The sequence below is a fragment of the Anneissia japonica genome, unplaced genomic scaffold (genome assembly GCF_011630105.1).
Source record: "Anneissia japonica isolate Jap-2015-1 unplaced genomic scaffold, ASM1163010v1 scaffold287949_len505691_cov196, whole genome shotgun sequence".
Classification (NCBI taxonomy): Eukaryota; Metazoa; Echinodermata; class Crinoidea; order Comatulida; family Comatulidae; genus Anneissia; species Anneissia japonica.
Genome location: NW_022727758.1, coordinates 129,689 through 142,106, shown reverse-complemented (window position 1 = coordinate 142,106; position 12,418 = coordinate 129,689). Strand labels below are relative to the sequence as shown.

Here is a 12,418-nt window from a genome sequence, read left to right as displayed (position 1 = left end):
TATAGGTATTTGTGAGCGCAGTAATAGTAGAATAAGTTTTCCGGAATCCGGATTGGTTAGGGGACAATAACTTATTAGTAGTAAAATAGTTATAAAGTTGGGTATGGACAGCCCTTTCGAAAATTTTAGAAAGGATCGGGAGCACAGATATTGGACGACAGTTGTTCACGTCACTTTTAGACCCTCCCTTGTGGATTGGTACCACTTTGGCAACTTTCAAATCGGCGGGGAAACATCCATTTATTAAAGACAAGTTACATATGTGTGTCAAATAAGGTGCGATAGCAGGGGCCGCCAGCTTCAATAGTTTGATAGGATGGCAGTTAATGCCAATCGATGGTCCAGAGTCCATGCCCAGTAGCTGATCAAGAACAAACTCGCATGCAACCTCATGAAAGGAAAAGGAAGATAAAGGTGATAAAGGTAGTTTAGGTGATTCAATGCCAGTTAAATACACTCCATGATACAGATTGATGTTACCTTGGCTTTTTTTTATTGTTTTATAGTACAAATTCACAAAATGTACAGCATTCATTTTGAAAAGAAGCCCCCCCCCCCTTGCTTTGCAAAAGTAGTCTTGAAATGAAGCCCATCTCCAAAAAAAGCCCATTCAAAGTTCGCAAAAAAACAGAAGCCCAGGGCTTCATTTATTTTCAAACCCTTTGTTTCTTTAGAGCAGAACATGCTTAGGTCACATACATATAATAACTAATACTCAAACTGGGGAAACAGGCAATTTGGCAACTGAAACTGACATCAAATTCAGATTAAAAATAATATAAAAAAACTACTAAATACTATTTAGTATTTAGTTGCTTTAGTTTAAACTACTGTAACAGTCAATAAATTGCAATTAAATCGAAGTGTGAATAATGAAAATGAAGGTTAAAGGTTGTTGCCTTTGTTTTCAAACCAGCACAGAAACAGGTAGCTGGTACAATTATTGCAACAGGTTATATTTTCCATTAACTACCAAAGTTTATAGATGCAATATTTTTATCAAGTTGCCAAGTTTAATGTGGTCAACTCAGCTTCAAAAGATTAGTAAACACTGGGTGGGTTTATGATGAGCCAAAATGTCCCTTTAACCCTGCCTAGAGATGATGTGGGTTTCAAAGTACATTCCCATATTTTATGTGTAAATCACAGATATCAGTCTCATAAAAATTGGCAGTGTAGATAATTATTACTGTAAACTGGTCGTTAAATTCAAAGTGCGAATAATGAAAATGAAAGTTGTTACCTTCATTTTCAAAACCAGCAAAGAAAGGTAGCTGGTACCATTATTAACTATCAAAGTTTATAGATGAACCTCCATCAAGTTTAATGTGATCAACTCAGTTTCAAAAGATAAAACACATGGGTTTATATTAATGGGACAACAATCTCCTTAACCTGGAGATGAGGCCAAACAAAAAAAAAATTGTGTTGGCCACATTTTGGGAAAATAAAAAAAATGGGTAGGTTGGTAGGAAAACTTTTTTTTTTTACAACCAAATATGTTTTTATGCCTTGAAAGTAAAAAATACACAAATAGTCGTGTACCATCCAACAAAATAGGCTAGCCTTGGCCCCCTAGCCTCGCCAAGGCTATTTCACCCTTATTTGCTCATAAAAAAATATTTTTCGTTGTCAAAAAAAAACTAAAATGCAGACTCTTAATTTTCGTAAAATTTGGGTCGGTCGATAAATTTGTAATTAAAGGTATTTCCATTATAGGGGTGTGTTTTTACTATATTTCTAGGTTTCCTATTTCTACGTTTAATCGGCCCATGTCTCAGCCACAATATTTTGAGGCCAACATTATTTACGAACCCAGTTAAACTTATTTACTAGCCTATTTCAGCGTGCTAATTATTACATTTAGGCGACGCTTGTTGTAGACTGGCATACACGGTATCAACGCTCGTTTTTACTATGTTTCTACGTCAGCTCGAGACGCTTGAGTATTACTATTCAGCGTTTTTACTATAACCATGGGCGGTATGTCAACTCGGCCCAAGTCTCGGCAGAGTATTTTGAGGCCTATAGTATTTACGAAACCAGTTAAACTTATTTATGTCAACGTGCTAATTATTACATTTTAAAACAATAATTAAAAATGTATTATACTAGGGGGCCGCAAAACTTGACTATAATTCGATCATTCTTACGTTGTGTGGTGCGTTGGCAGTCAACTCGCCTCTACAAACTCGCCCCTAGAAAATTTGCCGCCTTGAAAACACCCCATACTAAATCATCTCACCAAATAAAAAATCCTACTCTAGGCCTAGACTAGCTAGGATGGTATAGGCTTAACCTTGAAGGGACGAAGGTCCCAATGAAAAACAACGTCGCTTCTTGATAGACCTAGACACTAGCTCGCACTTTGGCAACACTCTTTGGCAGTCAACTCGACCCTAGAAAACCCGCCCTTGGAAACTTGCCCCCAAAAAAAAATGTACCTTCCTAGACCATGCAGTCTTCAAAATAAAAATTGTAACCTTTGGTAATCAACTATTTTTTCCACATACATAGAAATTTTTGAAACTTTATTAAAAAAAACCTAAACCATAATTCACCACTATAGACGTTTTTTGACAAAAATGAAAAATTACGACTTTGTCACCCAATGAGAAGTGTTCTAATATAGACAATGGGTCGTGTCTCATATTATTTGTTATATTTTTATTATTCATTATTTTCACTTGACTCGCATAAATAATTTTGTTCGAAGAACATTTATATGCAGTTTTACTTCGCAGCACTTCACTTGCAATTTGCATTTTCTAGTATTATACATAATGTGACCAAATTATCATTTTTCTTTTCTTGCAACAGCATCCTGGAGGAAAAGAGATCATCTTGGAACATGCAGGTAAACCTGATTTGTTACAATTTAATTATAAAATAATTCAAAAATATAACTATTTATCTAATTATAGGTGGACAAGGTGGTTTTTCTTGTATTTTTGTTTTCTAGGCCGTGATGCAACAGGACCTTTCAAGACCAAAGGTCACTCTCCAGAGGCCACTAAACTACTCAGCAAGTATATAATTGGTCAGCTTGTACTGGTGAGAAACATACTAAAAATATCCTAATATTTGTTCAGTAGAAATTACCTTGAGAAAATTCACTGGCAGAAATGAACATTGGCCACCATGATAATGGACCTGGCTGTGTTCTGATTGGTCAATCAAGGTTAACAACTGACCAATCAGAACACTGCACCAGAAATGTCTTACAAACACATCATGTTGTTTCACAAACAAACCTGTTTGCATATGTTTTTACACTGTTTGTTGGATCTTAGCAACAATATTCAATGGGCTGGACTTAGTGGGATGGCCCATTGCGTGATTCTATCCCATATGCTAAGCCCTTAGACAATGTAGGAGCCCTTGTTGAGGCTCTTGAGAAGGTATTATTGTGCCCTTCAACAAAACCTTATACTGAGGCTACAATCACACAATAGCCTCAAGCCTGGCTTGACTCACTAATTGACTCCTGTCTGGCTTGAAATTGCTCTCAACCTAGGCAAGGTATCTTGATTGAACCTAGATTGACCTAGATTGTCCTAGAATTCCAAAATGTGACCAATCACAGGCGGCAGTACAATGTTTATGATCAAGGATTTCCACTATCCTGAATTGGGTCAACCAAGGTCAACTCAGTTAAATGTGATGTCATTTTCATGCCAGGCATGAGATCTCAACTGCAAATCAATCCAGGCTTGGGATTCTAGTGTTACCGTAGCCGAAGTTTTATCTCTCCACCAGGAGCTGTAAGTGGAAGTTTAAATGGAAATAAAATGGCTGATTAGTGTCATAATCAACTACAAAATTTGATATTGCCTATTTACAATACTGTACTGAATTGTGAGGCATATCCATCAATCTTATCCAATAAATGTCATATCATTATTAGATCCAATAAAAAAAATGTATTAATTTATTACCCTCGTGCCACATGTCTTCTATTGCATTAAAAAAAAAAATTTTTTTTTAGTGTAAAATGGATACATATATACTCAACTATACACCCCTTATTTTCATTGTAAACGTAGAACTACAACACATAGTAACAGTCAAAATGTATTATTTCTACTTAAGCAAAACATTAATGTGTTAATGTGTGGAGAATGATGTTATTTGTAGAAGGGGGGGGGGCGCGTTTATTCCAAATGAAGCTCTAGAGGGGAGTTTAATCGAGGGCGGCTTTTATTCGAATAAATACGGTATTACAAAATATGTGAAAATTGGTATTAACTACAGGTATTATATAAATATGAATAACATCAATATTTTTTTTTGACTTTCAGGAGGAAAGGATTTACATTCCATGATGCACCCTGCTATTTATAAGCAACCGGTTTAAAGTACTGTACTTTATGTGTATGTTAAATGCAATTAATAGATCGATAGAGCCTGTGTAGTTAACTCTGTAACTTGTTTGTTTTGGTCAAACTTAAAGGGGTCATTCACCATTACCTAATTTTCTAGACGTATAAAGTGTACTCGTTTTGTCTGTCATCTCCCATCAATTGTAAAAAAAGGAGAGGCTGTATTTAATTTTTATTGTCCGTCATCTCCCATCAATTGTAAAAAAAGGAGAGGCTGTATTTAATTTTTATATTTTATTTTTCATCAATATGGACACCGACTATGTAATTATGGATGACGAATGTCTGTTAAAAATTCAAAGAGCCACCAGCTACAACAGTTTTTAACACTTCAGAAAAAATTAGAATATAGACATACACACGAGGGCATACATACACACGAGGGTATACATACACACGAGGGTATACATCCCACGTGTGTATCAGTGGCGGCGCTAGGGCTTCCCCGATGGGTGCCATCTGAGTGCCTTAGGCCTGAGCTGAGGGGAGGGTTTTAAAGAATGGGAACAATTTTATAAATAAAAAGGATGGGGTTTTTTGTGTCTCATCGTTGTCCAAACTATTAATTTATATCTTTGAATAAATTCATCTGGTTTCCGAGGTGTATTTTTTTGATGAAAAATAATTTACTGACTAATCTTACCGGTAAATCTTATCAACGATACAATTCAAAAATGATTTTTCTTAATACAATTTGGGGGTGCGAACGCACCATCTGCAACCCCCCTTCATCCACCTCAGTTGTTATTTGCTATATCAACTAGGCTCTATAAGTTTATTATTCTCTAGTACACATTTTTTTTGAGAAAATAAATATGGTGAATGGTCCCAAAAGTTTTAAAATATTTTCTGTGGGTAGACTTATAGTGTGGCTCTTCATTGCTAACAGGGGCTTAGATGTATGATTTATATAAATGTTAGTATAAGATATACTTGATCATTCTTAGAAATTTCTATTTATAGTATAGTACAGTACAGTACTGAATGTATGCAATGACTTTAATATAATTTAATAACAATAATTCCAAATAATATAGGCTGTGATGACTGTGGCATTAGTGTTTACCCTATAAAGGTAATAGTTATAATTTTTTAATGAATGTTTCTTGCCTTTGTATATAATGCAAACTGTATATAAGCAAAAAGTGTGTAGTATAAGTTGCACTTTCTTATTTTTATAAAAGCAATCTATTTTTGTGGAACAAAATCCAATGAGTTTTTCTAGTTTAGTAAGCATATAATGCTGGGTATATATGTAAAAAATACGGCCTTATGTGGCATTGAGAGCAGGCGAGACCTCACTGAATTAGTAAATAGGCTATACATTCAGGGGTGGCGGTGAAGCTGTCAAACAGGGAATCTGACAATCACAGCGGGGACCAGGGGACAAAGCCTAATAGTAGGATCCAGAGGGCTATGCCCATTGCCTCAAGAAAACAAAATGTTGGGCCATTTTAAGCTGTTCTGGGATTTTTATAATGTAATATGTGCCTATTTTTTGTTTTTTTTGATAAGTTATGGTTAATAGCGGCAGGGGGCTTGTCCTGTTCAACGTGACAGGGTGCTTAAATTAATTCCCTAAGTCGACTGCATCATCTTTCACCTTTGTGCAATATATAAGTCTTAAATTATTATGCATATCGTAGATTTGTTAACATGGTAATATTGCTAAGGATTTATATAGCGCAAATTCGAAATCAATGATCAAATAATGGCGCTTAAGCGTTATTGCCCCTGGTTACTGGATAACATACAATGACACCTACTCCATGGGAATTATCTAGGGGTGATAGCTTCGTCCCCAGTCGCCTCCTTCCCCCCCACCTATTGAAAATGTTGAAAGCAAAAAAAATTACGCTCAATAGTTAAAAAATTTAATCTTGTACCACCTCACTTCATATCACTACCTCGCTTAATCATTGAGCCTCGCATTGCAAGACTCCTGGATACGCCACTAAAGTATATACATATATACTGTATTTACCTTTCTTTGATGATTTATATATATATATGTATATATATTTATGCAAATAAATTATCACTTGTAAATACAGTAATTTGTTTCATGTTTTTTTTTATTCAAAACTGTTTATTAAGAAAATAAAGCTATGCAAGGTGTCATGACAAAATGGATTGCAGTGTATACTAGGTAAATTTGGTATATTTAAAAAAATATATGAAATCATATTTTGAAAAAAAATTGGGTTTCAGACAAAAAACTGATAAAAAATGATGAGCAAGACCAAGTGGATAAGAAAATACACAAGACCTGAAATTTTCCCAGAAATTTACTTGTTTCCAAGATTTTTAAGGGGAACCCCACATACCGAGAATGTTTTCCTTATAGGTTATTTACACTCTGCCTTTTCTTCAGCGACACCCACACATTCAATAAACAACTTCTTTTGACTTTTGTTTGTAAATAACAGGTGGGACTAAAAGCATGATCTGTTGGGATATTTCAGCAAGATACATTCGAGGGATGTGGGTATCAATATTTTTTGAATGGCTTTTGGTGAGGGCATGGCAAATGCTGAATTAACACGTCATACTAAATACACACAACAAAAGAATAATACATCCAAGAAATAAGATACATGCCATTGTGCTGGGATTCAATACTCTTTATTGAGTCATCATTAGGAAAAATTATCCAAATTTACAGGCTCATATGGAGTGCACGCAACAAATTACCAAGAAATTTCACTTCACTAATGACAGATTACCCACAAATTTCACTTCACCAAATTGGGACCACAGCGTGATACAGTGTTCCACCATTCAATGCATGCATTACAGTTGACAAAGGACAAAATATTATTAAATACATAGAATAAAAAAAATACAATTATAAAAAAATAAAAAAAATTACCAGCAACACATTGCACAAAATCATAAGAACAACAATCATATTGTAGGAAGATAAGATGGTCAAATTTAATATTTAAAACTAAATTTTATCTCTGAAATTTTTGAATTAAAGCCAAAACACCCTGCGGGTAAGCGGTGGCCTGAATTTCTTATTACAAATGATTATATATCGTATGTTAGTGCGTAACAGCATGCGCATAATTTAATTGTTCTATTCGCCGATTAATCCGTTTGGACTTCAGCCCACAGTGTGGTAACTCCACATGTTTGGAAAATTCCACCCAAATGTCCATGTATAAGTGGGGATACAGTATGTCACATCTGGTTAGTGTTGGTGTGTAGACCTGTGGGAATTTAATAATTTGTGTTGTACCACTGGTGTTAGTGTTCCTATTTCATACTTTAACTAAGTCACTGAAAAACTCAAAAAATTCACAATGTGTGGGTCAGCATAGTCAATGCTGGAAGAGGAAGATATATGACAGCAGATTAGAAAAATGCAAAAAGGCCTTTAAAAACGCATGTGCTCCGTATTTTAATGTAATCACTTTAAACGCACAGTATATGCAACTGCACAACCGGACAAATTGATACTTAACGTTCAGTCAATTCTGTAAATCTCTTAAATCAAAAACTTAATTCTATGGGATGGTACTAAATTTTCCTAAGCAGGTGCCACTGTTGGAACGTGTCCGTTGGTGGATATTTTTCCTTCTTTTTTTTTTCTGTACAAGGTTTTCTTTTGTTTAAAACGGAAGTAAACCTGCATCTAGCATCCATCAGTGGAGTGTTGGCTCACCTTCCTGATGTTGTAGGCACCAAAATAATACCAAGTTCAACCTTTACAAAGTACAGACGAGCTATAGTGTTGCACTTTGGTTTGAGTGGTGGATTTACTAATAATTAATCTATGTGTTCACTGGTGCTGATGGCCAGATGTACATGAATTTATTGATGAAATGAAGTTGTTGCTCATCTTGCTGAAGACATCAGAGGAAGAACAAGTAGTAAGAATAATACAATATCTGGGCGGAGAAGCCAAGCCAGAAATCAAGATGCTGGGCGACAGAGAAAAACTGCCAGCCGACAAAATTTTTGATAACTTAATCGTTGTCTGTGGCTAGAAATTAAACCAAGACCTCATGGCATCCTTGTATCATATGGAACAGCAGCTCAGCAATACGCTTTAAGCCAAACCTGACGAGTGCAAAGTGATGTGCCGGCTGAACTTAATAGGAGCTAAAGGTAGGATAATTTACGAAAAAACGCTCACTTTTGACGACGGAGATATCCTCAAGCTCAATCACTGCATTCCAAATAATGAACTATTTAGAAACACAGATTCTATACTAGATTCTAGTATCATAACCCACCACACAGTACGTAAGCGAACTGAGAAAACTTGCAGAAAATTGTAATTTTGGTCCCTCTGAGGACAGTGCCATTAATGATCACCTCGTGAGAGGCATGGTTAGCGAAGATGACAAAATAAAAGACAAACTGTAGGAGGAAGGTAATTTAACACAACAACAATCTTAACCACATACGTAATGAGAAGAAAAATCAAAGAGACAGTATCTCACACATCATGAATTAACCAAGGAAGTCAACTTGATAAGGATCAAGTTGTAGAAGCAGTTAGACTTGTCTCAATTGAGCCTGATTGGAAGAACGTAGACCCAGCCAGATGCTCGGAAGATAGGCCGCAGTGACTGTAGACTTAATGGTAGAACCGGCAGAAGGTGATGAACCTTGAGACGACCTGGTCTCGAACGATAGGAACCGCCTACAAAATGCTGCAAGAAAGGCAAAAAAAAGCCTTAAGAACCAGCGCCCGGAGGCAAAAATGGTTGTGGAACTGAATTAAAAGAAGGGATGTTTGTGCTAATGTACGATAAAACAAAACGAAAGGGTGTCTTTCCAAAGCTTGAAAGTAGCTGAACTGCAGTCTAGGCATGGTAGATTATCTTGGACGTTTTACTCCTAATTTGGCAACCATCACACGTACCCTTCAAGACTTAACAAAGAAAGACGTTGCTTTCTCATGGGGCCCAGAACACCAAGACACTTTTCAAAAATTGGAAAACACAATCAGCGCAAAACCAACAATAGCCTACTTCGACCCCAAGAAAATGGTTACCATACATACCATACTGTAATTTTTAATCTTTTAACGTAAATGTAATTTGTAAATCTCATGCAATTCAGCCTTTTGGCTGCGACTAGAAGATTAATAAAGAATAAGAATAAGAATACAGACTGACAAAAACATGTGAAGCCTTGGGGGTGACACTTATGCAAAATGGACAATTACGAAATTTCATTTTATGGAAATTTCTTTTGAATTTCTTTTTTATTATGTAAATTTGAATCAGGAAGAGCCTTAAGTAGTGTAATCAGTTGGTAGCCTGCTAGCAGAAAAGCAGTAGATATCAGTTGTTAGCCTCCTAGCACTAGCAAGAGGGCTGCCTATCTTTCAGTTCTATTCTAATTCCAAATTTACATATACTGTAGGCCCTATCTCATATATACATATAAGATCATAAATAGATAAAAATCATTATTTACATTTTTTTAGAATGTCTTGTAAAAAAATTACGTCTAGTAAAAACTATCCACATAATTATTAGAATACAACCGATTATATACATTTCAATGACACGTGATTCTTCTGGAATAAAACATTTGGAGAAGGAGTAAGAGGTGCCAGTTATTGTCATCTGCAAGAGAAAACAAAATCTTTCATAAGAAATATAAACAAAATTAATGATTAATGTAAACACATTAGGTAATATACATATAAATTCAATTTAGAAGGATAATATATTTTTTTATTTAGGCATAAGGATTGTCAATAGCGAATATATCACTGTCCTACTTGTAGGTGACAATCCCTTACACAAGACAAACATACACACACATATATAATAATATCCAAGTAGGCAATAAGCCCTTCATTTTAACAAGGTTTATACAATTGAATATAATATAAAATACAATAAACAACAACAAATAATAATAAAAATATATAATAATACAAGAACAACAATAAAACATATGTTAACAACAAAAATCATAGCATCAATAGATTCAAGATTTCTTTATTTGTGTCCTAAAAATAATAACACTAATAAATAACAATAATAATAGTAATAATATAAATTATAATTGCATAGTGTACACGTTATCTACTGTCGACACTTATGAAAATACCTACCATGATGAAGCTTGGGTTGTTTCGGTTACGCCATGAAAACGAGGGAACTGAGATCTCTGGTGTTTTCTCATTGTGCAGCACGTAACAACCATGGTGGGTGTGTCCACTGACAACAAGGCGCGGTTGAATATACGATAAAAGCTGATAAAATACAAAGCAAATTATTGCAAATTAGAAAAAAATAATAGATATTAAAAAATCTTAATTTCCCCCCCCTCCCCCATCGCAATCCCCTTAAGAATCCACGGTAAAAAGCAACACCTCCAGCAAGCTGCATGCATTCACATCAGATCCAAACCAAAATTTGGATCACGTTTTTAAAACGCTGAACGCCAGCATTCCTTTCTTACATACTGATTTGATTTTCTGATTTGTTCGGTAGGCTTTTCAAATGCACCTGTACACTACATAGCCCAACAGTGATATAAAAAATGTTTTTTTTTTTTTTTAAATGCATTCAAGAATGTAGGCAATGCCTCCAACTGCCTGTCACAAATTCAGGCACTTTTTACAGCCCTGAGTATTAGCACTTTATTTACTTTTAAATTAACTATACCTTATCTGATGATTTTTTTGATACAGTATCCCAAGTAGGTTTGAACTTGATGTACTTTGTTTCAGCTGGAGCAGCATCAACGCCTTGGCACTCTGCATCAGACGTCCGGAATAAGGGGTAGTGCTGTGGGAACAAGTATTTACATGATATACTGGATACATTTCACTCGCCCGCAAAATAGCCAAGAAACTTAGATCCAATAACGATTTAGAAGTGCACATCCAAATGTTTGACTTTTAAATTTCAACTCCTGGCTTGTCATTTGATACAAATAGAGTGTTATGGCCAACAACCAGCTTGAGTAATGAGGAGAATCAATTTAAAATCAGAATGGACTCACTTTGTGTATAGGTAAAGGAGGTGATTCCAAAAAATTTTTTTACAGATGTCCAGAAAATGTGTTATTCAAAATTTTCAGAGAACATTTTACAGGAAAAAAACTAGTATTTTTTGTGTGTTAAAGCAAGAAAACCCAATATTGCACCACTAAACATCATCAAGGCCAATTTAAACAGAATTTTGGGTTCCATATGGGGAAGGATCAGACCCCCTGATTATAGGCCAGGCCTGGGATTTATCAATCTCAGCTTAGCAAATGTCTTAAGTCAAAAAAGTTAGGATGTCCCTAATAAATATCTTAAGCTGATTTATTACCCAATCTTAGCAAAATCTTGGGTTAAAAATCGTCTTAGATGGCGCCAACGTACAATCGACTTTCTAATTTTAAGCAATTTTTAAGCTAAGCAATATGGATAAATTTGTCTTAAGCAAACAAATGGACTAAAGACGAATTTAAGCTGATTTCTAGTTTGATAAATCTGGCCCCTGGTCTTGAATATGCACCATACGACTGTTTGTAATGATCCCAAAGATGGCCGCTCACTGCACTTGATGGCTGCCGTCCGATTCGATTCTATAGAGAACCCAACGTTACCACATGCGTGCAACTGAACATATTTAATGATGATCCATTCAGACTGCCACCAACAATCAACAGACGGCATCTAGTAGTCTAGCACTCACATGGAGCAGATTTGGATTCGCTGGCCGACAGTTGTAAGATAAAGTCAGTGCCCAGCTTAGGAGCGCATATACATATAAATATATATATATATATTAGTCTAGTTTTGGCCTTCCTGTCACTTGTTTAGGCTTTTTATTCTAATCTCACCCAGCCTATTGTTTCCAATCATGCTTGCATGAAATTCTCACTTTATACCATCTAGCTTTTTCTACCCTCACTCACTCGCCACTGAGGAAGGACTAGTGTTGTCTGAAAGCTCTGCTTCTATTTCTGGCTGTTTACTTACGTTTACTTTTTAGCTGTTGCTTATCATTGTTTCCCACAGCATTGTTGTTTTTCAGTATTTTGCCTTTTAATCTATATATATA

General features: G+C 35.4%; 2 protein-coding genes across 2 annotated transcripts in view; one reads left to right on the top strand and one right to left on the bottom strand.

Annotated features, from left to right (window-relative positions):
• Positions 1–2,820: 2,820 nt before the first annotated feature.
• On the top strand, positions 2,821–6,439 carry LOC117113795 (cytochrome b5-like; the record flags this gene model as incomplete). The annotated part of the gene is given in 3 exon segments (XM_033257231.1): positions 2,821–2,857; positions 2,963–3,054; positions 4,302–6,439. Coding segments are annotated over 3 exon segments (153 nt in total), but the record flags the coding sequence as incomplete, so codon positions are not given.
• A 549-nt stretch (positions 6,440–6,988) lies between these two features.
• LOC117113794 (metallophosphoesterase 1-like) overlaps positions 6,989–12,418 on the bottom strand; it is a 12,427-nt gene continuing 6,997 nt past the window's right edge. The window contains exons 7-9 of the mRNA XM_033257230.1: positions 11,027–11,149; positions 10,471–10,611; positions 6,989–9,973 (exon numbers count right to left, since the gene is read on the bottom strand). Coding sequence (XP_033113121.1) covers positions 9,818–9,973; positions 10,471–10,611; positions 11,027–11,149 — 420 coding nt within the window. The 3' untranslated portion in view covers positions 6,989–9,817. The remainder of the gene's footprint in view (positions 9,974–10,470; positions 10,612–11,026; positions 11,150–12,418) is intronic.